We start from the raw sequence: 26268 nt of genomic DNA on the forward strand, positions 1-26268 counted from the left end.
AAGCCACTTCCTGCTTCATTCATTTTATTGAGATGTGTTGGAGAAGAATCTCCATGAAGTTTGTTGGCAGAAGAAAGCTTGGAGGCTCTAATGTCCTGGTAGACAGTTGTGTTGACTGTAAATTATAGAAAACCCAGTGGAGCAGAACCAGCAGATTACATGGCAACCCAAACCATCACTGATTGGAAACTTCAAGCAACATGACTTCTCTCACTCTTTCCCCAGATTGTGGACTTTGATTTTCAGATGAAATACAAACTTTACTTTCATCTAAACAGAGAACCACTGAGCTACAATCCAGGTCTGGCTCTTCGTCTTCTTCTTCTCAGATGTTTGTAACTGAAAGGCGCAGTAAGATGAACTGTGTTTCACAGCTGCAGCTCATCACCCGGCTGCATCTGCACCTGCATTCCTTCACAAATGTGAGCAAAACTTTGTCAATATTCTCAAATGTTGAACAAGTGCAAATCCACTATTGCAGTGATTCCATTAAGCAAATTTATTTTCATAACTCCAACTTGAGCAATTATAAGATCAATGGAAATGCAGTTAGCGTTAGCTCTTGTAGCTGCAGTAAATGCTTTATGAACTTGACTAGATGCTTGACTCTGCTTCACATCCCTCCCATGGTGTTGAATATTCCTGTTCTGTGCACCTTTTTTCTGCCAAACATTTTTTTCTCCTTCCTCTAAGGACAGTTGTGTGTTCGGAAAAACCAGTTTCTTTAGCAGTTGACTTCTCAGACTTACTCTTCTTTTAGACAGTCTTCGCCATTATTGGATATAGACCTTAATATAACTGAAATAAATAACATTTCTCTATCAAATCCTTTTTTTTCTTGGATAGTTTTAAATTAACACAAAAAAAGGCTTCTTATTACTTTGAGTAATCTATATGAAGGTCTGACTTTTTGAATAGAATTTAGAGAATTAAACTTTAAGCTGTGTTTTTTGTGTGTGTGGTAGTTTTTTGTTTGTTTGCTTTTTGTTTTGGAAAGTATGAAATCCTTAACAACATTAATGGGCTGTTGAGACAAAATTTATGTTTTCCATAATTTTTAAGTCCAGAGACATGCTACAACTTTGCAGTTTGAAAGCCTTTACATTTCTTAATTATTATATTCAGGTCGCGGGGGTAGCAGCTTCAGAAGGGAGGCCCAGAGAGGGAAGTCTGGGCCTCCCTTCTGAAGCTGCTACCCCCGCGACCCGACCTCGGATAAGCGGAAGAAGATGGATGGATGGATGGATGGATATATTCAGGTTTATCCAAACCCCAAAAGGCAATTAATGTTACAGCAAGTTAAAAAAAGACACATACACTAGAACAGTGGTTCTCAAACTTTTTTCAGTGATGTACCCCCTTAAAAATATAATTTTAGTCAAGTACCCCCTGACACGGGCAAAACATTTTTGGAATAAAAAAGAGGTACAGTGCTGTAAATACCCTGTAAATACTGAATATAAAATTCAGTGCATGAACACACATTTATATTTTATCGAACTTTTTACAAAATCATTTTTCCCAAGACTTATTATGAGGAGCCTACTGATTTTTTAAAGATATTTTGAAAAGCTTCACGTACCCCCTGCAGTACCTCCACGTACCCCCAGGGGTACGCGTACCCCCATTTGAGAACCACTGCACTAGAAGATACAATCAGTTCTAAAACAAAATGAGGGACTATACAGTGAGCCAAAACATCAAATATCAGACCAGGCAAGATGGTGGCAGTACAGTCTATTGCATCAACCAGCATTTACCAATAGCATTAGTGTGCAGTTGAAACTCTCAGATTCTCCTTTTTGCTATTAGAAATCTACAGGAATGAAATTTTAAAGCCCACAGATCAGATGGAGACATGAGCTGCTAATCCCCACTTTGCTTCACTCCCACAGTTTTTATCTCCTAATCTGGTTTCACATCCATCTCCACGCCCACATCTGTTCTTGACTGGAAACATTAGAGGGTATTTTCACCTCATGGAGGGATAAACCTGCTTCACATTAGCAGGTTTAAAACATGGAGATCTGTTTTATCTTTAAGAGATGAGCTAGACAAAATGTTTAGAGACTAATTAAACTAAACCAGGTTAAATCGAAACGAAGAATATCTCTGAGTCTATAGATTTTATTTGAGGTTTTATCTAAGACATCAAAGAACTTAGAAGAACACATCAATATCATAAATATGCTGAAGTTGCAGTAGTGAGCTTCTGGTTTGTCCATCTGACTCCTTCCTGTCAATTAATCAATCTTCTCTCTGCTGAAGAGAACTGTGGATAACTTTTGGAAGTCAGACTTTTATTCTCACGAGTTCCATTTTAAAGCTAGGAGAAAAAGATATAATCTTAATCTTTGTGAACAGTTAAAAAAGGCAGAATTTAAAGCAATAAAAATACAAAAGTTCTGTCAGTGCAATTTGACTGACACTGATTAAAAAAAGATTATAATTGAGTTAATGTTGGATGATTTTTTTCTTTTTTCCAAAGAACAGTTAAAATTGACAGTGATGGTAATAATTCAAATGTAGTGCACAAAATACATAAATGCATCTTACTGCCAACACGGCTCAAATTTGACTTATTAAATTAAATATGTTCATGGTGTTTTATTACAGTGAAAATAAGGAAATTGTAATTTATTTTGTAATGGAGCATCAGCTGCAGAACTACAGCCCCTGTAGATGTAAAAGCATTATGACCGGCCTAGTTTGCATGTTTCACTAACATTGTTGTCTTTGACCGTGAAATTGTGCAAATTGGAATAACAAAATATATTTGCTTAGTGTAAAAACGGCAATAAAAAAAATTCATGTTCTTTCTTAATGATTTTGCAATAGGATTTTTCAACTGTATCAAAATTATTATATTTTGCAAAACTGCAATGGAAGCTTTTTATTAAATTTTTTTTTTGCATCACATGAGTCTCGTGATCAACAGCTGGTGTTTCCACTGGCAGAGACGACGAAGACAACGACAGGAAGTGGAAGGAGGATGACGGCGTCGCATGTCTTTAACGTCTCATCACATCAAGAAAAGTATTCATATCATTTTTAATTGTGTTTCTCATGTAATATAAACTCGGCAATTGCAAAATAGTTTTTTCAACATTAGCAGAATATTGTCAAACTTTTGTGCACTTTTATAATGGAAACTCAGCTAATGTCAAACAAAACTTGAGACAAACTATAATAAAGAAAACACCAGAAAGCTGGCTGTGATGAACAGCATTTCCCCAGCAACTGTCACCAGACTCCTTCATGTTGGCTGACGACGTAACAAGTGCGCAAGTCTCACTTTTTTATACATAATCACTCTATGTGAAGAAGCTGTGAAAACATTATCCAGACTGCAAATCCAGGCTATTTGCTGCCAACCAAGGACCTAAAATGGAAAATCTGTAAAAGGAAACATTTTCTTACTCCTTTTGCATCAATGGCTGTGAACTCCCTGCTCAACTTAGCTTTTGGCACCTTTCAATAGTTTCTTCCCTTAAATCAAAGATTCCAGTTTTATAATCCTGGAGAGAATGTGCTTTCCAACACTGTGCTTGTTTCTTTTTACCCATTAACTTTCACATTTAGTTCTCTGCACAGCAAAACTGCTTACTTCACCCATTTTTGGTCATCAGTAATAGACATGCAGTCACAGGTCCATTGTCATTTATTTACATCATATGTTTTACATTGCCTAGAAAACGAGACTTTTGTCCAAACCCCGTTATCAAACACGGGTTTGGATAATTACAGAAAAATGTCTACAATATACAAGCTATTGAAGTTATTTGTCTGCGTGATGCATGTGAACAAAATGATTTGTACAAATTAAAAATCTAGAATGTTGAAAGAAAGAGCAGGTGAAAAAAAAGTCTACTGTGGTAATATCATTCTAGGCTTAAGTTTAAAGTTTAAGACCTCTCCATACTGTCACAGATCAATAAAAAACAGCAACGGTGGCCAGTTGGGAAATCATTTGTAGAATAAAGCAGATCTCCAATGACCTAACAGTCCAGGAATTCCCCTTGCAGCCCGTCTCTTTGGGCTTTTGTGAGCAATGGTCTGAAATGAGGTTCTTCTCTCTCCGTTTCCCAGAAAAGTTGACATTTAGGAAGGTTTTCTTTTTTTTGGTCTTCTGTTGGTTGCCATGACAACCAGCCCGCCACGGGGTCACCCTTAGTGTTTGTCTCTCCGGCCCGCCGACTGGCACGGAGCCCACATACCTTCCCCTCGGTTCTCAGAGGTTGGAGGATAATGGAGCAGGGCAGTTGGTTCTGTTGGGATTTTTAATTGGCACAAATGGCAGTGGTGTGCAAAATGAAACTTTTTGAATAATTCATCTTTTTCTCTTCCTGTAACTTTTACCCCTCCAAGGTTTCTAAGCTCAACAAATTATATTTATGCAGAGAATGGTTCCCTGAATCTAAATATATGATATTTCATCATGGCCGTTTTGGATTTGTGTGATTGTGTAGCTCCATCATTTCTCCTTAATATGAAATTCCTTGTTATAATATGTAAGGATTCAGTTATATCAGATAATTATTTCTCTTAACATCTTTTTTGCCCCACTTTAAGTAAGAAGGTTGTAAATTATGTTGTTTCACAATTTCTGAATTGTATTTATCATGTTACCAAAATAAACATTTTAAGCAGACATTATTCTAGATACTAACTCTGCACATTCTGCTAGTAACCTGTGGCTGTTTAGACTCCACTGTGGCACCTAAAAACTTTAGCAAAAAATGATAAAGAATTATTTAAAAGTAACAATCATAAATAAATGCAGATCAGCAGATTTTTCAACTAGTAGTGCTAGAATTATATTTTGTAAAAAAAAAAAGTTCTGTCTTTAGATGTCCTTTTTAAAATTTGTGAAATGGAAAAGTTAAAATAAAAAATATATATTCATTTTCTTATAGGGAAAACATTGTCTCAACTATAAAGTTGAGACAATGTTTTAGAGATTTTTTTCTCTCTAAAAATCCTTAACAATATTGTAAAAGATTGCTATTTTTGAAGCGTTATGTAGTTTTAGTAGCTTTAAACAACTTTGTTTAGCTGTTCTGAAGGCAAAAAAATATAAAGGTGGTAAATTGTGCCAGTCAATCCCAAGGAAGTGGGATTTTGGCAAAGACTTAAACTGACTGAAGTTGATGGCAGAGGATCATTTCTCAAGTTATTTTTGCTGCAAGTTCAGCTAAATTACTTGCACTAATTAGCATAACAATAACACCTTTCTGTCAATGTTGTCACATTAAAAGTAATGCTTACATGCTGATAATGTTATCATGTTAAATAAACTCAGCATACTGTGATTAGTGTTAGAACACTAGAGCCAAAGTTAGCATTATAATTGTAGCTAGCATGAGCATGCTAAGATCAAGGACTGGACCACAGCTGTGATTTTTCAGTATTGGCTCTTGTTTCAACACTTGTTCAAGTCAATTCAGATATTTTTCCAAAATTAATATTTTGTTTTTCTCTGTCTTCACCTTCAGTTGCAAAATTGTGAATGTTTCTGAGCCTGTGCCAGCCAATCCGAAGGAAGTGGGCTTTTTAGCAAAGGCTGGGAATAAACCAAACAAGGTTCCTGGAATAGTATCTGTGAGGATTTGGTTTTTTCTGTGTGTTAATTTAGGTTTCTTTGTTCTGTTGAGTCTCCTGTTGTCCCAGCTACCCCTTGATTGGTTACCTGATCCTGGTTTCCCCTGATGGTCTCCCTGTGTATTTAAACCCACCTGTGTCTCTTGTTTCCTTGTCTGTGCTACTGTCTAGTCTGATGTCAGTCATGTTTTGTGTTTCCAGTTGCTACCAGCTCTGAGCTTTTAGCCTTCTGCTTGTCTGTGCTGCCTGGATTTTGGATTATTGTATATATCTTCATTAGACCATAATTTCTCTCACCATAACCATTATGGTGCCTATCTCACCATGCCTGGGTCTACCTCACCACTTCACCACCGCACTTTATGAGAGTATCGTTTCTCCAGATTTCTCTGTTGCAAGTTAAGCAAAATTATTTGGGTAATATCACAAATTAAAATATAGCACATGCTATATGATTGAAGTGGTTCTCATCTTGCAAAGCATTAGCAGTGAATGAACAGTGCTGCCAGCGGAGAGAATAAAGGATTTTGCAGTCATTACTTGTGGATGGTTGCAATATGATGTCCATATTAATGGAAATCCTACTAAAAGTATTTTGTCAGGCTGATTGCTTTACTTTTCTAGCACCTGTCTTTTTAAAGTAGGAATTGAATTATTTATTTATTTGAACCTTTTAATGTATTTCTAATAGCAGAATGTGCTGATTATTTTTTTAATTTGATTAATCATTAATCATCAGAATATCAATTAGTCGCTTGTTGCAAATCTCCACAAACCCAACGTCTTCAAATCAAATCAAATATTGCCCAAGTGACCAAGTTCCTTCTTACAGTGTCAACATGAGTACCTTTATGTTTTTATTGGATTTCAAGAAGATTTGACTGTTTAGATGCACAGAAGCTGAGTTTCTTTTAACTAATTATCGGTGATTATGAGTGTAGGAGCCATTTATGCTTTTCTGTGTTTATCGCCACCAGGGGGCGAATTTCATTTTGAGTTCTGTGTGTCTGATGGGGGATGGGTATTTAAGGTCAACCGTGATTCTGTTCAGGTGTTGTTAATGGGAAGAGGAAACAGTTTTCTACTGTGTTTGGTTTGGGTTTGATGTCGAATTTACGTGTAACTACATGGAAGTAGCAAAACAATGGACATTGTTCTGTACAATAAATTACCTTTTTATAAGTCAAACTAAAGATCGGCATGATGAATCTCTACTGAACGCACGTAAGACCAACGCCTTTCAAGCATAACAACCAGTAGCCTAAAATATAGGATTTTAGCCGCTACATTTAGGATTACCTCATGGCAGCTGAACTGTTACAAACATCAGTCGGCCTTTCCTTCACGTTTCTGCGGCTGCAGAAGATGCAATGGACTCCAAGTTTAGTTCTTCACCTCTGAACGAGATCCAGAGCGAGCTGACACTAAACTGCTTTTTCCTAAAGGAGCCTCTGACTGGACAAATTAGTCTGTCAGGCTGAGCCAGGGAGATCAGAGACTTTAGTTTCTGGAGGAAATGAAAAAAGCTCTGGATTTTCATCGGAGAGAACAAACAGGTCAGAATAAAGCCCACCTAAAGTTTCAGTTGAGTTTCTTTAAGAGAGTTGGCTAAGATGTCATTTTGAAGATACTTGGATAATACAACATTTAATTCCCCATTAGGGTAAATGAACTTTTTTTAAATTTATTTATTTATTTTTTCATAATCAGGAAGCTTGAATTAAAAGTAGACCAGAGACAGAGCTTTGGAGCCTCATGTGTTGAGATGTTTTCTGCACATAACCAAAATCTGTCAGTTTTTAAGAAAATCGTCACTTTTTGTTTTTATTTAACGATTGAACGAAAAAAAAAGAGCATAGCAAAGTCTCTTTCCAGATTCCATATTACTGAACATCTTGTGGTTTTGTTTGTAGCTTTAGCATCTTCCTGGATCCTCGTTGCCTTGAGGAAAAAACTAGGAAATTTCCGAGTTCCAGAAGTCGAAACTTTTCGACTTCTGACCATTTTCTAGAACTTTTTCTAGAAAATTTCTGAGATCTCAACATTTCTGAAATTTGTAGAAATTGAGTCCATTTTATCTACAATGGCCCTAATTCTCTGCCGTACTGATCCTCTTATATATTCATGTTTGTTTGGTATGTGAGAGGGTTTCTCCATGGTTTAGGGAGCTAATATCTGGCTCTAGGACCCCGCGGACTTGTCCCTCTCCTCTTTGTCTCCACCAGTCAGATCAGATCCTCCTCCTCCTCCTCCTCCTCCTCCTCCTCCTCCTCCTCCTCCTCCTCCTCCTCTTCCTCCTCTGTGGTTTCATTCCGTGTCTCTCTCCATCAGCAGCGGTCTGGATGCTCGCAGGGACAGAAACATGGCTGTGAATCTCGCCAAGAACAGACTGGCCCTGCTGACCGCCTACCAGGGCGTCATTGACGAGACCTCGGACACCGACTGGTGAGTCCCGCAGCCGGACAGCTCAGCCCTCCCACCGCATCCCCTCGTGTCGCTGCCTCTTTGCGGGGCTTTTCTCTGGATCTTTTTGTGTTGCGGGGTTGAGGATGCGCAGGGGCACCTTTGGGTCGCATCATCATTATGAATTATAATAATACCATGTGGAGCGGCGTAGAGTGCGGAGGTTTTATGACTCCAAACTATTTACTTTCTGGTTCTCCGGGCTGTTCTCCTCCATCAGCTGCGGGGCTGCAGGAAGCCTTGCAGCCGTGGAAGTGAGAGTTTGTCCGGGCTTTTTTCTTTCTGCTCCAAGCCGCACTGCAGAGTCTCATCCTGGCTGCTTTGTTTGTTGCTTCAGCAGATTAATCCAGCAGGGAGCAGTTTTCAGGGGTTGACTGGCAAGGTTTGGGTGAGCCAGGAAGGCCTGGTCCAGGGTGGGGTGTGTGCGCGCGTGTGTGTGGCGGGGGTAGGGGGTAGGACGCTGAGCCCCAGCATCCCTGAACCAGGGAGGAGGAGAGGGGCGAGGCTGGTGGGAGGAGGCAGAGGGGTGAGGGGCCTCCACCATCACTCTTTGTGGCTTTGAATCACTCAATTGAGTGATAATTCCTTTAAACGCTGTCCAGATCAATACTTCATGAACTACCGCATCAAAAGCTGATTTCTATACTAAACCTCTGATTCACTTAGATTTGTTCTGAACTTTGACTGGACCATTCTAACACAGGAATACCTCAAAAATCGAACACATGTAGCTCCATCCACATTCCCATCAACACTCTTTCTGTACTATTGTTGGGGCAGTATGATGTAAAATGGATTATTTTAGTTTTACATCTTGTTATGATGTTATTCGCTCATCAGAAACACTCCTGGAGTGTTGCTTGATTCTTCCATGCATGTTTGAGAAATCTTCATATGAACTCAAAGCTCCTAAGAAAAGTAGAAGCTCTGTTGCATCCTGAAGGCAGCATGTTGGAAAGAGCAAGAACTTCTTAAACAGACAGAGTTCCAGTTTCAAAGTGTCAAATTTCTTCAGTCATGTTTGACATGTACAACATTTTTGTAAAAACTGAAGGTAACATGATTGTAGTGCTGGCCAATATGGCTCAAAAATAACATTTCATTTTTATACCTAATCTGATCTTCAATTCTGTCTTCCCCTTAAAAAATACAAATGACAGAAAATATCTTTAAAAACTGGCTTTTATTTCAATAAATCTATCTGTGAGTTGACTTGAATTCAAAGTTGAAATAAACAGTAGCTGTAAAACACACTTGTCAAACAAGATGTTGGTTCTTGGGTGAGTTAGCATCACTATGGAAACTCAAGGAGTTCATTGGTGGAAAATAAATAAAAAATTCTAAAAACCAAATCTGCAAAACAGAAAATTTGAGATAATGGATTTATCTCCCAACCCTACTTGATTGAGCTATAAAGTGGTACTATGTGCCTGTAAGATGCATAATACCGCCCCTTTAAGATCAACATCCCACAGCATAATACTGACTGTCAATACAGTGCAGTCTTAGAGTTGTACATTGTGTTTTTATTGAACCTAAAATTATATTTTTGTTCTTATTTCTGCATTCCTCACCTGAGCTGTGAATCTCTGCAGCTCCTCCAGAGGCTTTCAACTGATTCAAAAAAGAGATTTTGTTTTTCTTACATAATCCTTCTTTAAATCTTCCAACGGTCATCACTACTGAGAATTAAGCAGAGCTGTGATTGTGTGTTGACTTGGATAAGATACTACGATAAGAGGCATTATCCTTCAGTTGTAGATTAATGCTGACTTTCTAACTAATATTAACAGGTATTGCTGAGGGTAATCAATACCTCTGTAGTTGTTTTCATCCAACCAGGAAGCCCTGAAGGTCTGACTTCCCTTTACACAACCCAGAACAGGAATGTTTTTGGTGAATCCCAAAGAAAAACATTGGCTTTGTGTAGCTGCAGGCGAATTCAGTTCTCTTCCTCCACTCCTGTTAGGGGTTTGATCGTTTTTTTGTTTTTTTTTTTAAATAGGAAGGACACTTCCTTCTCTTAAGAAGCCGCTGCTCATAGCAGAAAAGGTCAAACCAGACCTCTAGCAGAGCGATCTGAAAGTTAAACTGTAAGCTTTGTGCTCGATAAAGCAACGAGACGTCATGTTGTGCGATTAAAGGTGCAGTCTGTGAAATGTGCAGATTGGCCAAGCTCAGGTTTCAGATCCTGTTTTCCAGTTTGTTTGCGGTCAAACACTCGTGAGTCACCATCTTTATGGTGAAATGTGAACTGCTCCCATCTGTTGTTGGTCATTAGTGTGAATCAGGTTCTGCTTTGAATCGGTTTTGGTTCCATGTTTTTTTATTTCTCACTCTTTGGGGCGATAGCTGGAGAGCAGCATCAGTATTTACTGCAGAGCAAATTTTACTTCAAAATCTTTACTCATTGATGCTGTCGCTGAAAATATCGCCTCGTCAGGGATTTTGTTCATTTAGAGGACAGTTTCCTAATCTTTAGTGCAGCATCAGTCCCCAGTGATGCAGAAATGTCTCTATGTAACATTTATGTTGTTGACAATGATGGGAAAGTATGCTTTTTCCTGTTAAAATCTCTGGAGGCGCCATAAAAAACAACCAGTGTGAGTTTGTTTCGGACTAGAGTGAGGCCTCCTCTGGAGACCTTGTATCCTTGTGTTCGATATGCCGCAGCAGAGAGACGATGCTCTGGGCCTCGGGCCTGCCCCCGATTTTTACACTTGATGGGCTCCGAACAAAGACAGAGACGTACAAACACCGCTGACCCCAAACAACACGGGTCACCCCCACCTAAACACCGCCATCTTACCTGCTGTCTTTCCTTTGGTCTTTTAAGATAAACAGAGGAAGTGGTCTGTTCTCAGGATTAAATGTCAATAATTTCAGAATCGTCAACCATCAAGACTAAAAGATGGATTTATGTTCCATATTTATCATTCTGCATCTTTATTGTAGCTTTAAAATGACATTAAAAATTCTCCACCATCATTTAATGCCCAAATTAAGGTGGTTATGGAACAAAAATTGCATAACATTTATTTTTGATGTGTAAATTCCAAAAAGATTTTATTCCAATAATTCAGTTAAAAATATGAACCTTGTAATAAATAGTAATAAATTTTAAGTCAAGTGTAAATTTATTGCCAGTTGGGTTGAAGTTTGTCTTCACCGCTGTTGTCAACCCATAAGATGTTGCCATGTTGTGCAAAAACAAAGAAAAGGTTTGGCTGTACTACAGCGTACTGCAGCACATGGACCTTCTTCACACTACGCCCAGATTTTTGTAAAAAAAAAAAAAAGTTTATTGGTTTTATGTAAAATTCCAATTTTCTCAGAAACTGATTGTAAAATTTTCATTGTAAATTTTTCATTTCTGCTTATCAAAATAAGCAGAAATAAGCTGTCAAAGTTGATCTAAGTCTATATAAGACTTTTACAGCTTGCTTATATTCTAATTTACTGAGATGAATCTATAGAAATCATCATTTGTACAGCAATATCTCACACAAAGTGACCAAAGTACTTCTCAGCTAAAATAGGCAGAGTGAAATAAAAGAAATAACACACCAACACAGAATAAAAATAAGAAACAAATAGTAACATAACCTCAGACTTAAAATAAAGGAAAACAAATTAGTTTTTAGAGATTTAAAATCTCCCACGCTGCTGGCAGACATGATGGATAGTCGTAGACTGTTCCACATTTGAAGAGCTACAGCTGAAAAAGATCGATCTCATTTAGTCACTAGTTTAGTCCTTGGAACAACTAAAAGGATTCAGTTTTTTCCTGAAGTGGATACTTCAAGACTATTGGATCAGAGTCAGATAACAGATTTGTTTTTGTTTGTTGCTTTTTAGCTTTAATTCAGATACTTTATTTTTATCCAACTGATTTAATTCTGACAGCCAGACAGTTTTCACTGTAAGGTTGTTGGAAGAGCAGAAATGGGAGCTGCTAAGGTCTGCAAACCTTTATTGGTGGAAAAAAATAAATAAATAAATAAATAAACAGAAAATGGGATCCAGTTCAAAGCCTGCCACCGTTTATTCCTCCTGACCCCGAGGCGATCGGACCATAAAGTCTTCCTCTGTTCCAAAGCTCGCACAGAGAGTCAAAGTTATCTGATATCAAGAGTATCTCCAGACGCTCAGGAATGCAGAGCGATCTATAGCTGCTGTCAGGTGACCTTTTGACCCCCTCCAGCTGCTGGAGGAAGCCATTACCTGATGAGTCACCTCTGGCAGGCCGACAAAAGCAGAAGAAAATGGAGCCGATCACCAGGAGTCTTGTTGTTGGTCTCTGTTTAAACCTCTGACTCCTTCACACTCGAATGTATATTTATGAGTGCCTGAGGTGACTTCCTGTCTGGATTCATGGAGAGGGCCGGAGAGGGGTCTGAGGAAAGGAACTGCAGGGGAAAACAACTGTTTCACTGGAAAGAGAAAGCAGAACAAGCAAGTGACAACAGGGAGGGTTACACTGTGTGAATGTTAATGTGAGGGTGAAAATCTAAACACGACGGGTTCACCCAGTAAAACCAACACAAACCTTTTAGGACTTTTGATGTACTGTTAAACTGATTTCCAGATTCTTTTATATACTAAGTCAAACATTAAGTCAATAAATATGAGTATTGGTCTCTCCTGAGAGAATATTGTAAGCTCTTATATTCTGAGATGGTAAATCAACTTAAAATATGAACTTACAGGTGACTGTATCTGGGTTTTCCTCATTTGGAAGTATCGCGAAAGAAAATGTTAATGAATACAGCAAAATTTGAAATAATTTCCTCAAAATGTTTTTTTATGCTTGCAAAAAAGAGTTGATGTGCAGAAGTGGAGATGGAGACACGTTTGCTGAAGAAGTTTTGACGTTGCAAACATTTGCTGGTTTACTACAGCCATGCAGAGCGGCAACATATGACATTATTGCGCTTTACACAGGCTGGTTGATTCACTCCAAACCAGTAGGTGGAAATACGACTAATTTGCATTTTATTTATTTATTTACTTTCATTTGCGAAATTTTTAAAGATTGCTTAAATTCACATGCCAGTTGGACGGAAATAGCTTAACAACTCAAGGTTAGACAACAAGGAAACATCTAAACAAGGAGAGCAGTGCAACCTTTACAACATAGTCGGTACAGAGCTTAATATGAAACGGTCTTTTCTGCAACATACCGAGAGTTGTCTGCAGTTCATTCTGGCTGCGAAAGAGCGAGAGAGAGCAGGATTTCCAGCAGAAGTAAGTCGGGTGAATGGCACAGTTAATTTGTTCTGTATCTCTTGAGCTTTTAACCTAATGAAACATGACTTAAACTGTTGAAAGAAATTTACGTTTTATTAACGCTAGGTAGGCCAGCAATGCTAATCTCCTATGAAAGATGCTAAACCCCATAATCACTGTGTAATTACACTTATTCATTGAACACGGCAGCTTGGTGCCACTTATAATCCTAATTTAAATGACCACAATTAATGACTGGAGGGTTTTTACTTATTTTAAATTAGTAGCAATTTCTCCCAACAATGCAGCTTGTCAAGAGAAATTGGAATCGGTTAATATCTGGAAAATGACCAACTATATATAACTTTGAGATATCGTGCAAAATTTTGCAAAACGGTTGATCAAAAAGCATATATTTGCTTTTCCTTCAATGGAAAACTTGGATCGCATTTAGTTTTTATCACAGCAACAAATGGCTGCTTAAAAAATGCAATTCTTCTGTGACTCACAACAAATTTATCTAAGAACACTTATTTGGTAAAATTAAAAAAAATTATTGAGTGAAATTTTTTATGATCTGAAAATTAACAGCAGTTTAAAAAAAGCTGCTCATTTCTGTTTCAGACAGTTCTTTCTCAGACAAACTTGATTATTAAAGAGAATGCAGATGTTTGAATATTGTTTGACTTACTTTCGGGGTCAAAGTTGCAGAAAATCAGTCCAGGTTTGACCTCCTGACCCCGTCTCGTCTCTTTCTCATCTCTCCTTGTCTCCTCTGCTTTATTTCCACAACAGGCATTCTTCAGCTTGTAACGCTGCCCTTAAAACAGTTGGTAGACATTGTTTTTTTTCCCCCTGCTGTATGAACTGCCGATCGCCTCTCAGATTAATATAGAACAGGGTCAGTAGTACAACATGCAGAAAGCTAGGCTTCTGCTTTTATCATGCCTGCTGGAGAAAACACGATCTGACATTTTCCGTCCTTCTCTTGCTCTGAACATCTATAACCTCTCCTCTACCAGTCAGCATGATCCTGCTTTAACCACGGTTTATTTCCTGGATATACCTAGAAATGTTTCATCAGTCAATCAGGCAATTTCTGTTTTACCTGCTTTCCTTCCCTCCTTTTCCTCCTGCTGCCCACATTTCTACTTAGTAACTAATGCTTTGAGGTACAGCTGCTCTAGAATCGGATTAAATAAATTATATCCCTTGCACCAGCGGCTCAAAGGATGCAGGAAAAAATGGATGAAAAGTCAAAATTAGTAGAGAATAAAACCAGCATGAAGCTCTCAGTGAATAGCTGTCGCACACTTCTGAGGCTGTGTGTCTCTGAGTCTCCAACTGAGACCTACAGAATTTCCTAATAGCGTGACATTTGAAGCATCAACTCCAGTTCAGACTAAATGATGTCTCTGTTTCCTCCACTGTCAGATCTGCCTGCAAAATGGGTGACTTCAGAAAACAGGACTTAACGTGCAGTGTTTTTAAAAAGGTAGCTGATACAGAGGTGAACTCCTATTTCCTCTGAGCAGCAGGATTTACTATATAGTTATATAAAAACTTCAGTTTTATTTAGCTAATGTTTAAAAATGTTCATCTCTAGTTTTCAAGTATCTCTGTTTTATGCTACTTTTGGGGGAAAGTAACTAAAATATGCAAATGGTAGTATAAAGCTAACAAAAGCATCTTAAAGCTAACATTAGCAAGCTAATGTTAGTTCTGTTTATTTTAGCCTGCTAAAGCTAGGTTTCGCTGCACATGGTAGTATGATGCCAACAGTAGCATCTTAAGCTAACATGAGCATGCTCTTGAGAATTCATGATCCATTAAAAGACCATCAGCAGCCCCTTTTCTGGCTGCCATCTCTAAGCCTCATCTGCTCCGTTACTCACAGCACCAGAATGAGGTCACAACCTTTAGGTAATGTTTCGAAGACGTGAGATTGCTCGAGGGATGGTGGCGGTGTCAGTCCTAGGTCGGCCTCACAATGAGGAACGAGGAGGTCACTCAATAGTCCTGATGGCAGACGCAACAAATCAGAGGGAGACTGGCCCTGCGGTAGAATCCACTGAAACTCAGACGTTTTCCTGATTAGCTACAGAGAAAAAACAACAAGATGAATGTCAGATGATTTAGTAGATTACATTGGATTAGTATATATGAACAGAAGTTTTCAGCAGCATAGCTCTGCACCATATAAACATAATTTAATAACAAATATTAAGAAAAATGTAGCAAGAAATAAACATTCTGAATTTTGTCAAATGCCATCATGAAGCAAATATTTTGATTATTGTTCCAGTTATTATGACTCAAAGGCAACTGTAAACAAATTCTTTTTTAGCCTTGACTTGAAGGAACTAGCAGTTGTACAGTTTTCTGGAAATTTGTCCCGGATTTGTGGAGCACAGAAGCTGAATGCTGCTTCTCCATGTTTGGTTGTGATCCTGGGGATGAAGAGCAGACCAGAACCAGAAGACCTGAGAGGTCTGAAAGGTTGATATAACAACAGCAGATCCATCCATTCATTTTCTTACACCATTATCCCACTGGGGTCAGGAGGGGTGCTGGTGCCTATCTCCAGTTGTAAACGGGCGAGAGGCGTGGTCACCCTGGACAGGTCGGCAGTCCATCGCAGACAACAGTAGACCTTTAATGTATTTTGATAAGCAATTCAGTGATTATAAACTAACAACAGTATTTGTTGTTAGCTTACAACAGTATTTTAAAATATTCTCTGAGCTACAGAGAGCCAATGTTAGGACCTGGACATGTGGTGATGTACACCATCTAGCTGGTTTTAGTGAGAATGTGATCAGCAGCATTCTGGATCAACAGCAGCTGTTTTTTACGACAGACCTGCGAAGATAATGCTGCAGTAATTAATGTGGCTGAAGTTAAACACGCTAAGTTTCTCTAGATCTTGCTACAACGTGAGTCTTTCGATCCTATTAATGTTGTTCAGGAGATGGAAAACCGACTTTGTAATTGTCTTTATAAGCCTTTGGAGGTGTGTATGTGGTTCTGCATGGATTTCTGTCCCGTCCCTCTGCGATGGACCCAGGGTGTAACCCATCTCTCGTCCAGTAACCGCTCAGTGAACTTGCAGGGTTGCGTCGGAGATGATGTTCTGCTGTAATTGTTGAACTGAAATTTTGAGCAGAACATTTGTAATTAAAGATCTTTAGATATTTATTAGCCACATAAAGACTGTACACAAACACGCTTTAGCTTTAGGCTGACTGGCGCAGTGGAGCCAACAGACCCAAGACCTTGGGGCTGAATTTGACTCAACATTGGAGCTTTACCCAACAAATGAGAGCTTTGTGCAGACATGCTGAGTGTCTTTATATGAGAATGTGAGAAGGAAGTATCTGTACTCAGATCAAACTTGATGTCGGTGTTGGATAGTTTCCTCTGAAGATTTATTGAACTGTTCCCTCCAGTTCTTCCTCTGCTCTCCTCCCCAACTCAAACTCCCCATCTGATAAGTTCTTGTCTTTGGTTTCTGCTGCACAAACAGCTTTATAAAACATAACATACTGTCTTCAGTAGAAGACTTTTTCCTTGTACAATGTTTAATTTGTTTATGATCCTGTTAATTTTTCCCTTAAATTTCTGTCTGAAGGTAGAATTATTGCATTTTTAGATAAAATAAGCAGGAAAACCAGCAAGTGAATGAAGAAAACAAATGATTGGAGTCGTCGGATTTGAAAGTGGTGCTTGAGGGCAGATTGGAGTTAATTTAAAAGGGTTTGCAGCACCTGAGCGAAGGTTGTGGGTAAATAAGAGCTCATTAAAATGATCTTTAATTAGTGATGTGAAGGCCAGCTTTCAGCACTTTGATGCTACTTAAGTTATTTGGGACTGGAAGCCTATTTCATTCTTTCTTTTTCAGTAAATCACCAGGGAGCAAAGAGGTCTGAGTTTTACATTTTGCTGATATACACTAAATAAAAAAAATATTGTTAGCAAGCATTAAAAGAAGCAACATTTCATTCATAGAGTGGTTGGGCTCAGTCTGACAGATAAGGTGAGCTGCCATCAGTCGGAAGACGGACAGAAAGTGAGAGGAGTCCAGTGTTTCAGAGAAAGTCTCTTTAGTTTAAACTTGAATTCAGTCTGAAAACAGCCTGGCTGAAAAGTGGCTTCAAGTACATATCATGGAGGCAGAAACAGAAACCAATAAGAGCTCAAGAGTCTGAAAATGGAATGAAAGATGGAAGAGAAACAGATGGATAGAAAATTGGATGAATGGAAGTATAAATGGAAAAGAAACTGGATGGACAAATGGACGGACGGACAGACAGCCCGGTTGCCTTGGCGTCTCCCTCCTGTAAGTGAGCAGCTCTGAGGTCGCCTCTCAGTGTCAGCCTGTCATCCTGCTGCTGCAGGCTCAGGGTCGGAGTTCAAGAGAAAGATGACTCCTTGTAGCCTCACAGCTTTTCAGAGGCTTTTTGTCTGAGCTCTCTGCAGTCTTGTTGGACTGAAAAAAGAAGCGATTAAACTGACCAGAAAAGAAGCAGACAGGAAGTCCTTATTTTTAGCTCTGATTTCACACATTTCATTTGAAACACAGAGAGCTGCAGAGGTGTAATGTTGAAACCAACAGAGTTTATGTGAGATGCATTGTTTTGTTCTAGAGAAACATTTTAGTTCTAAGCAGATGCAGACTGTATTAAAACTACTCAAAAATATGTTAACTTGGATCATAAATACCAAGGAAAGCTTTTGAAATAGTTTCCCAGGTTTAAGTTAACTGAGATCTTTCTAAATCAGATTCCTGAAACCTGCCTGTTAATGAGAAGCTTATATAAGATTCACTTCCAAAATCATGCGAGTACTATCATTTTAACATTAAGAAAGTGAGTTAGTTAGTAAACAGAATATCCAATAATTCATAAGTCTGTGGGGAATTTTCAAATGAGTCTTCCTGATTTGTTTCCAGGTTCAACATTAACTTTCTTTTCTTTCCAAGAGGTGTGCTTTCTGGTTATACAGTTTCTTCATTCATCCTGAAAGCACGACCTTTAGACTTTCATTTCAGAGCTGCAGGTGTCACTTTTTTTTTTTGATTTACACCAACAGGATGTTCAGTTTCATTTTGACATCTGCCAAAGTCTGTTAGAGTTATGCTCATCATCTCAACACAGAAACCTGCTCTAGTACAGTCTAGTTTAGTACAACAGAAACAAAATGTTTTCTAGATTCTACACCCGTCGCATTGGTTTTCACTTAAAAGAGAATAGTTAATCATTTATCTCCTTAACTCTGGGTTGGAGCCAAACATTTTCATGTTGGTTTTACTGTAACCACAAAACAGCCCATGTCAGGCTGTGCAGATCATATTTCTCAAGGATACATTTACAAAGATATTTCAAATGCCTGATGCAAAATGTCAGTCTACAGACAAAAATAGTATCACTCTTTTATCACTCTATTAATCGGATAAATTTTTTTTGCCACTTTATACAGATTTTCCATTTAGCCACTTAAGTCTTTTTTTCTTTTTTTATTACTCCTCTAGTAAATTTGAAAATAAACTAACTGGGTGCAGCTAAAACTATCCCACTTGAGAAGTTTTGGCTAAAACAGATTTGCAGACAAAAGTGTTTTTTTTCTATATATACTTTACACAGTTTTGGCTTAATTAAAGGTCCAAATGTTTACTTTGTTTTTTCCAAAATTATTTCTTTGGAAAAAAAATAAAAAATGTTCTAGACTGTACCAGAGCATATTTTTCCTAAATTTTCTAAATTAGTTGAGTATTACTTCAATGATGACTTAGTCAAGATTAATCTCAGTAATACTTTCAGCCCCAGTAGAAATTGGTTGTAAAAATACCATCTACTGACAGCTGGTGGTACATTTGGTACAGCAGAAATAATAATAATAAAAAAAACTGTTCAAAATTGATCAAAGTCAGCTTTTTGAGAACATGGCAGTGATGTGATCTAGCAGGCTTACTGTTCAAGAACATCTCTGCTTGGTTATAAATCATCCAAAGTGGTTTAATAGTTAAAACTCCTTTTGTGGTTAAATGGTACCTTCTGTCCTGCTGGCAAGCATCACCGCCATTATAATACGACAGAATATACAAAAATATGGATAGGACAGATAATGTCATGAGTGCTTGGTAGATTATGCATTAGCATATTTGTGTATAATTAGACAATGTCATCTGTTTTTTCAGATCTTTATTAACATCAGCCAGTTTTTCTGTTTCTCCTGTCCTCCTCCATCGTTGGTTCCCAGCTCAGGTGTGGTCAAGCTGTCCTAAAGCGATGATGTTTGTCTCAGGCTGCTCTGCAGAAAGCAAAGAGAACATCGCAGCCTGACTGTGAGGTGGAAAAAGCCTGTGATTACAGTCGTATTTGTATTGAATCTGTGGTTTGAAGCTCTCAACCTTGAGAGCGCTTGTGTGACAACTCGAGGCAGTCTGTGAATAAATGACTGAAAAGAGCTGGAAAAGACTGAGGCATGCCTGTGTGGGCTGTAATGGTTGATCTTTTCAGGTTTCTGTTTGCCTTTTATCCATTTCTAAGTGTTTTAGCAGCAGATGGTTTTTAGTTGGCTTTAATGGAATGATCTACAATAAGAAAGATTTCAGTCATTTAAGAATAAAAGTTAACAAGGATGGGGCTTATGAAACAGCATCCTTTTTAAAAATTGTATTAATGTGCCTATAATGCTGCCAAAGACGCTTTACATGCTTAGAATTGTTGCTCCCTAAATTTAGTGCTGGCTGACTGTTCTATTAGAGAGACTGTAGAATTAGGGCTGAAACGATTTATCTGATCAATCGATTTTTGAAATAATCACCAACTAATTTAGAAATTGATTAATATTAATATACAGACAAAAATGGCCATTTGCATAAAGAACAATTTACTCAGGTCAGAAATTAAGCTAAAAATGTAAAAATAATAAATACATTTTACATCTAAGATTTAAAAGAAATAAACATTTGTCTGTAGATTTGTTCTGCCCAGAACTCCTCCAGGGCAGTTTTACAAAAGACTCCTATTAAGCACTTTTTGCTATCCAATTATTAATGGGTCAATCAAAAATAATCAACAGATCAGCCTCACACTGCATTGATAAGTCAAGCAGAAAGGACTGAGCTTTACATTTTGCTATGCTCCAGATGATCAGGCATTCACTGAAGCTATGGTAGGTTATTGAATTTTAGACAATAAAATATTTATTTGAAAAAAGAATTGAAAGGTTTTCTGAGCATCTTTTTAATTTAGCCATGTAGCTAAATTAGCCTTTTTTTCACTTTAAAAAAAATCTGATTAATGTTCAGAATACTTGATTACTAAAATAATTGCTAGTTGTAGCTTGAGGTGGAATCAGATAATGTTCCTGGAACTGAAACTGGTTTGTTGGAGAATCAGTCGTACACTTTAAATTACATGTTGTTTGTTTAGTCACCTAAAAAAAGACGCAGCCATTCTCTGCTGTGCTTGTTGCTGGGAAACCAGGAAAGGTTTAAAGAAGTTCAGGCTCCTTAACACCAAGGAGAGACACACAGGTTGCCATATGTATGGATTTTGCTCAGTTCTGAGTTACAGATTGGGTAAAAATTTGCACATAAAGTCCAAACCAAGTGCTAATCTTAGCAGGTTGAATTTAATAATCATTTAAACTCTAAATTCCAGTTTTATATCTGTATTCTGCTTGCTGCACCAATTTATTTTTCTTTTACTCAAAAACATATTTTTACTATCTTTAAAAAGAGGAAATGTTGGTATTATGTTTTTCCAAGTAAATTCCGTACTTTCTGAATGGTCATCTGTTCAGAGCGGCAGGCTGTTTCCAATCAACTTGGGTTATAACGTGATTATTTTTGGCTTTATTAAATTTGAAGAAAATATATCATTCATTGTGTTATGCTCATTTGCTGATTGTGCAGGTCTATGTCACAGCAGAGCAGCTGTTTTGTGAAGCTTCCACCTCTTTCTGTTTCCCGTTTCTCACAGGTTTATTCCTGTCTTTTCACATAGCTGTTGCAGAAATGCATCTATTTTTTTTCCTGGAATGTTTTTGTTGTCCCTCCCTCTCCCCATCCTGCTGACACAAAAAGCATTCTCTTTGCGCTCTCCTCAGCTGTCCCATCTTTTCTCTGAGTAAACAGTGGCGGGACGGAGGGACGGACGCCAACGTTTGTCCTCTGTAGATCTCTGAGTCACACCAACACCGCCTGGAACTTGGAGAAAGATCCATGGATTGGGAGGAGGGGGTAAAAACCCATCTCTCTTATCTGTGTGTGTGGATTGTTTTTCTTAGGGTGGGTGTGATGACATCAGTGTGTGTGTGTTGGCAGGTGGACAATACTCCCAACAAATTTAACATAAAATTATTTGAAAACTGGAAACTATAATCGGTGGAACAGATAAAAGAATCTCTGGTAAGAGGAATGGTTCTGTTCACTCCTTTGTTTTAACTCAAGAATTTTAGGCACCCAAGGATCAGGCAGATCTGGAAAGGACTGAAATAAAACAACAAAAAATTTGTCCAGTTTCAAAGTCAGGCAATAAGGAAACATCTGATTTTAGCTATAAATTAGGTGAAGGATGTTCTACAGTTTGGTCTAAACTTTTATATTTTCATAACTATTTTTAATTAAATCAGTGCTGTCTGACCTTTGTGAAACAAATGCTTGATTTTACAGTAAAAGAATAGAAGATATCACCACTATGAGGACTGTTGATCAACCAAGAAAATAGACATACATCTCTCAAACGATAATAAACAATGTAAAAAGTGTATCAATTAAAAACAATTGATAGTTTATTTAGATTGTATTTTTTTAAATGTGGAGAAAGATCTAAATCCTTCTAAATAGAATTGGACTATATATCAATAACAATATACAGTATATCACAATAGACATGTGATCAATATGACTGGATAATACACCTGATAGAATATTCCATATTGAATGTTTTATCAGAACTCTGATCCAGAACTGCACAGCATTCTGGGAGATGTAGGCAGAGTAAAGGCTTATCTTCTCAACCTCTCACAGCCAGTTAAGGTTGGTAGCATCAACTATTCACTCTTTGGTTACCTAGCAATACCTAGCAACACCCCCACTGTGTGGTTACCTAGTAACAACTTGTTGAGTAACTTGCACAGCAGTAGTTTCAGGTTTTGCTACAGTGGCTCATAAAGAATAAAAAAAAACAACAGCACGGAGAAAAAGCTGTAGATAAAAGAGGAAAGGTCACACCACCAGTTTGGCAGTATTTCAGATATTTTAAACAAAAACTGATCAATAATTATCTATCGACAATTTAAATAAAGCTGTAGATTTTGTTGAAGAAAACAGAACCTTATTTGCTCCTAAATGAGCAGATAAATCCTATAAGACATCATTTTAAACAAATATGCATTTGTTTAAAACGAATATATCTGCTGTTGATAACTGCTTTGAATCGTTTTAGTTTGAAACATTAAACAAATTAACCCTGAAAACCACAAGGTGAAGTTTGCTCCTGACAAGAAGATAATGCAAATGGGGAAAAAAAAGCACATTAGTTTCAATTAGCTTGGCATTACTGTGGTTGAAGAGTGAGTGCATTATTTTAGACCTTCAGATTGACACGATTATTGTCTAACAGTATGCCAGTACATTCAGCAGTACCTGAATACATGAATAAATGTAAGTGGGGGAAATAAGAGGTAAAAACTGCTGGCAGGATCAGCGAGTGATGATGGGGGAAGGGAGCAAAGAGATTTAGAGGGAGCAGATGAGGATTTGGGGAGAGATAGAAACTGAAACTAGTAGCTAAAGAGGTCAATAGAGGGGGGAGTAAATACTGAAGTACTGCTGACAGGAGGGGAAAAATCCAACTTGGTGGATGTGTAAAGCAAATCATTACAAAACGACCACAATATGTTTTTCTCTCACCCATCAAAAATCTAAGCTACAAATGTATCTGTGCAAGTGAAAAATATTTAGGTCATCTTATAAACAGGACCGACATGTTTCGTCCTTTTTATTTTGTAAATAGATAATTAGGCATAGGTTATGACGTTTTGAATTCACAATAGCATAAATTATATATTATAATCAGTGGTAGGAACTACTAACTAGAAAGTTAGTTGTGTTAACCTAGTTCCGCTAACGTGCAATATCAACATAGTATTTAGCAGAAGCTATTGCTAAAGCACTATGCCATCATGATATTTAGCATAAGGTAATGCTAAAGCACTATGTTCAACCATGTTGATAGACACTATATGTCAATAACATGTCACAGCATAGTAGATCGTCCTCTGTACTGTCAAATGTGTCATTACACACCAATCTGTATGGTTGAGCTTCACAAAGTAATTCTTTAGAGCAGACGCTTCAATCATAGTTTCAGTTTTATAGTTGTTGCAAACTCTGTTGCTGATTTTGCCTGTCTGACCACAGTAGGGCTTCGGTCAGAAATCAAGCAGTAGATCAGTAGATAAGATATCTGACTACTTGAAGAATCCTCTAGTCAATAACCAAAGATTCAGCAAATTTGATTAGATAACTGCATGTTATCTAATCATCCAAATAAATTAGCACTTAAGAATTTATCCAGAAAAAATCATTTGGGAGAATCTAAGTGTGCTAAACATTTTTAAATTTAGCAAAAGAGTTAACTGAAAAATTATGCCTGCTATTAGCTGATTAGCAGAAGTGTGCCAGCCAAAGATTATGAATCAAAATATTTTGAAAACACATACTGGTATTATCATTATTATCACGCTGCAAGAAATAATTAAATATTACTATATTCTAAATAGTTTCTACCTACATGTGTCTGGAAAACCAGTGTTTCCACTGCGCTGTATAATTTGGTTGCTAAGGCTTTGAAATAGACTGTAAGACTGGCCAATATCCTGTTATCTCATTGGCCTATTTAAAAGTGCTCCCGAACATGAACCTAAAACCACCAAACCATCAGTCTCTGGTGAGGCAGCTGTAAATGTATGTCTGGAGGCTTTAGTAACCAAATCTACTCATATAAGCTCATAGTGAAAATCTCCCCAAACCTTTCACCCTTGGCTGTGAAGATTAAAGTTGGATTTGCTGATCTGGCTCGAAAACCGAATCCTTGTGATGTTCAGTCTGACCATCCTCTGGGATGAAGGCCCTCAGATTTCTTTTCACTGGAACAAAAAAGCGTCTGCCGCTCTCGCCGGAGGGCTGCAATGCAGTAGTGAGGAATGTATTGTTCGTAAGTGAGAAATCTGAACGTTTGTCTCTTGCAGGCTGTCCACGTGGAACAGTTCTGTCTTTTTAACTATGAGACAGTGGTGGCTTATAGTAAAGCCCGCTGTGATGATAACCGTGTATACAAAGAGATTGTTTTCTTCACACAGGGATCCTAAATGTTTTCCTTTGAAAATCCTTGGTATATGTACACATTAGTCAATAGAAACTATCTACTGTGAATAAAAAAAAAATCATTTACCCAATGCAAATGTGTCTATAACTGTACACACAAGAAAAATGCATAAAAATAAAATAAAAAATCTGGGAGAATCCTATTTTATGAAAAACTCAAGTAGAATTTGGTTTGTCTTTCTAGTGACAACAACATGAAAAGCCAGTTTGAGCTATTTATTAAAAAAAACAAAAACATTTTGGCCTTTTCTAAAAAAGAATAGTCAGGAAATATATATTTTTTTTAACCATGCACTATATATTTTCACTCATAAAACTTCAGAGGATTAACAAAAGCAAGTACATTACTTTGTCTACTTTGGAGGTCCTCATTGTTGCCAGATTGGGCGTGTTTCTGCCCAATTGGGCTTCTTTTGAACATGTTGGGTTGGAAAAAACAGCTTTGGGTGTATTGTTAAAATTTGAGCTGCTTTTCACAACTTTTAGTGGGTTTATAAAGTGTTTATAGGGAGATGTTCTTGAATTAGTTGTTGGTGTGTGGCAGAAAAGGACAAAACCTGAACATTTGAATCAAATTATCCTTGTACTCATTTTATTTGTCCATTTATTTGGAAATGTCTAGAATGACATAATCAATTATTAATAGTCATTGCTTAAAGTGTCACTTCGTAATAGGTGTTGTAAAACAGAAATCTGAGTGCAACTTCATCATTTAAAAGAATATAGTGGTACAAAAACACAAGCTTTGTGTTCAAAATGTCAACTTCCTTAAAGTTCCAACAGAAACTAGTGAATATAACAAAGGTCAACCAAAAACATTCTAAATTGAGGATTACAAAGTATATCACTGGTCACATACAGATGAGGACATTGACCTATAGGACATAAAAGATTTTATATATATTCTATACCTTGCGCTGTTAACACATGTAACAATAGAGGTTTGTGTAACCCACAAAAAGGTTACTTCAAATACACTTGATAATAGTAGATGGCAGGTAAGTTAATTTACTTCAATGACTAATACCAACACTACACAAGTATAAAGAAAGTTGGGCCTGATCAGAAGAGTCTAAATTCACGGGAGCCTAGGTGTGAGCAACAATAGAGGAGAGCACACAGTGTCTTAAGATAGAGTAGAATTTAATATAGAGAATATTGTGGATCCACATTTACAAATAAACAAAAATTGCGTGCTTTTTTTAAAAAAAGAAAAGAAATAACCCAGTATTTTTTTGTCTTTTCAATGTGTCTGTCAAATTTTCAGTCAATGTCTTACTGCTAGTGACCAGTCGGGTCACCATCTACCGGTTCACTCGATCCTCTGGGCTGGGACTCGCCATCCAAGTTCTGGAGGGCGTGATCTTGAGGTCAGGCCAAAAGTGCACCATAACAAAAGAAAAAAACTGACCTGGAATAAGACCAAAGTAAAGCATCTTAAAATACAGGATGCTAATATCAATAAAGCTTAAGCTACAATTCAAAGAGATCTTTCATCATTTCTCAAGTTTTTCCATGTTCTACAACAATATTCAAGTTATCAGAGTTCAATATTACCAACACATCAGTAAATCTAA

At 37.5% G+C, this 26268-nt stretch overlaps 1 protein-coding gene across 5 annotated transcripts in view; it reads left to right on the forward strand.

Moving 5' to 3' along the window:
* The first annotated feature begins 7884 nt into the window (after nucleotides 1-7884).
* Nucleotides 7885-26268, forward strand: part of dbn1 (drebrin 1) — a 90421-nt gene continuing 72037 nt past the window's right edge. For 3 of the 5 annotated variants that reach the window (XM_023342098.1, XM_023342100.1, XM_023342099.1), the window contains exon 1: nucleotides 7885-8046. In XM_023342098.1, coding sequence (XP_023197866.1) covers nucleotides 7964-8046 — 83 coding nt within the window. In that variant the 5' untranslated portion in view covers nucleotides 7885-7963. The remainder of the gene's footprint in view (nucleotides 8047-26268) is intronic. The other 2 variants (XM_023342102.1, XM_023342101.1) reach the window with 2 other exon arrangements.

This window comes from Xiphophorus maculatus, chromosome 11 (genome assembly GCF_002775205.1).
Source record: "Xiphophorus maculatus strain JP 163 A chromosome 11, X_maculatus-5.0-male, whole genome shotgun sequence".
NCBI lineage: Eukaryota > Metazoa > Chordata > Actinopteri > Cyprinodontiformes > Poeciliidae > Xiphophorus > Xiphophorus maculatus.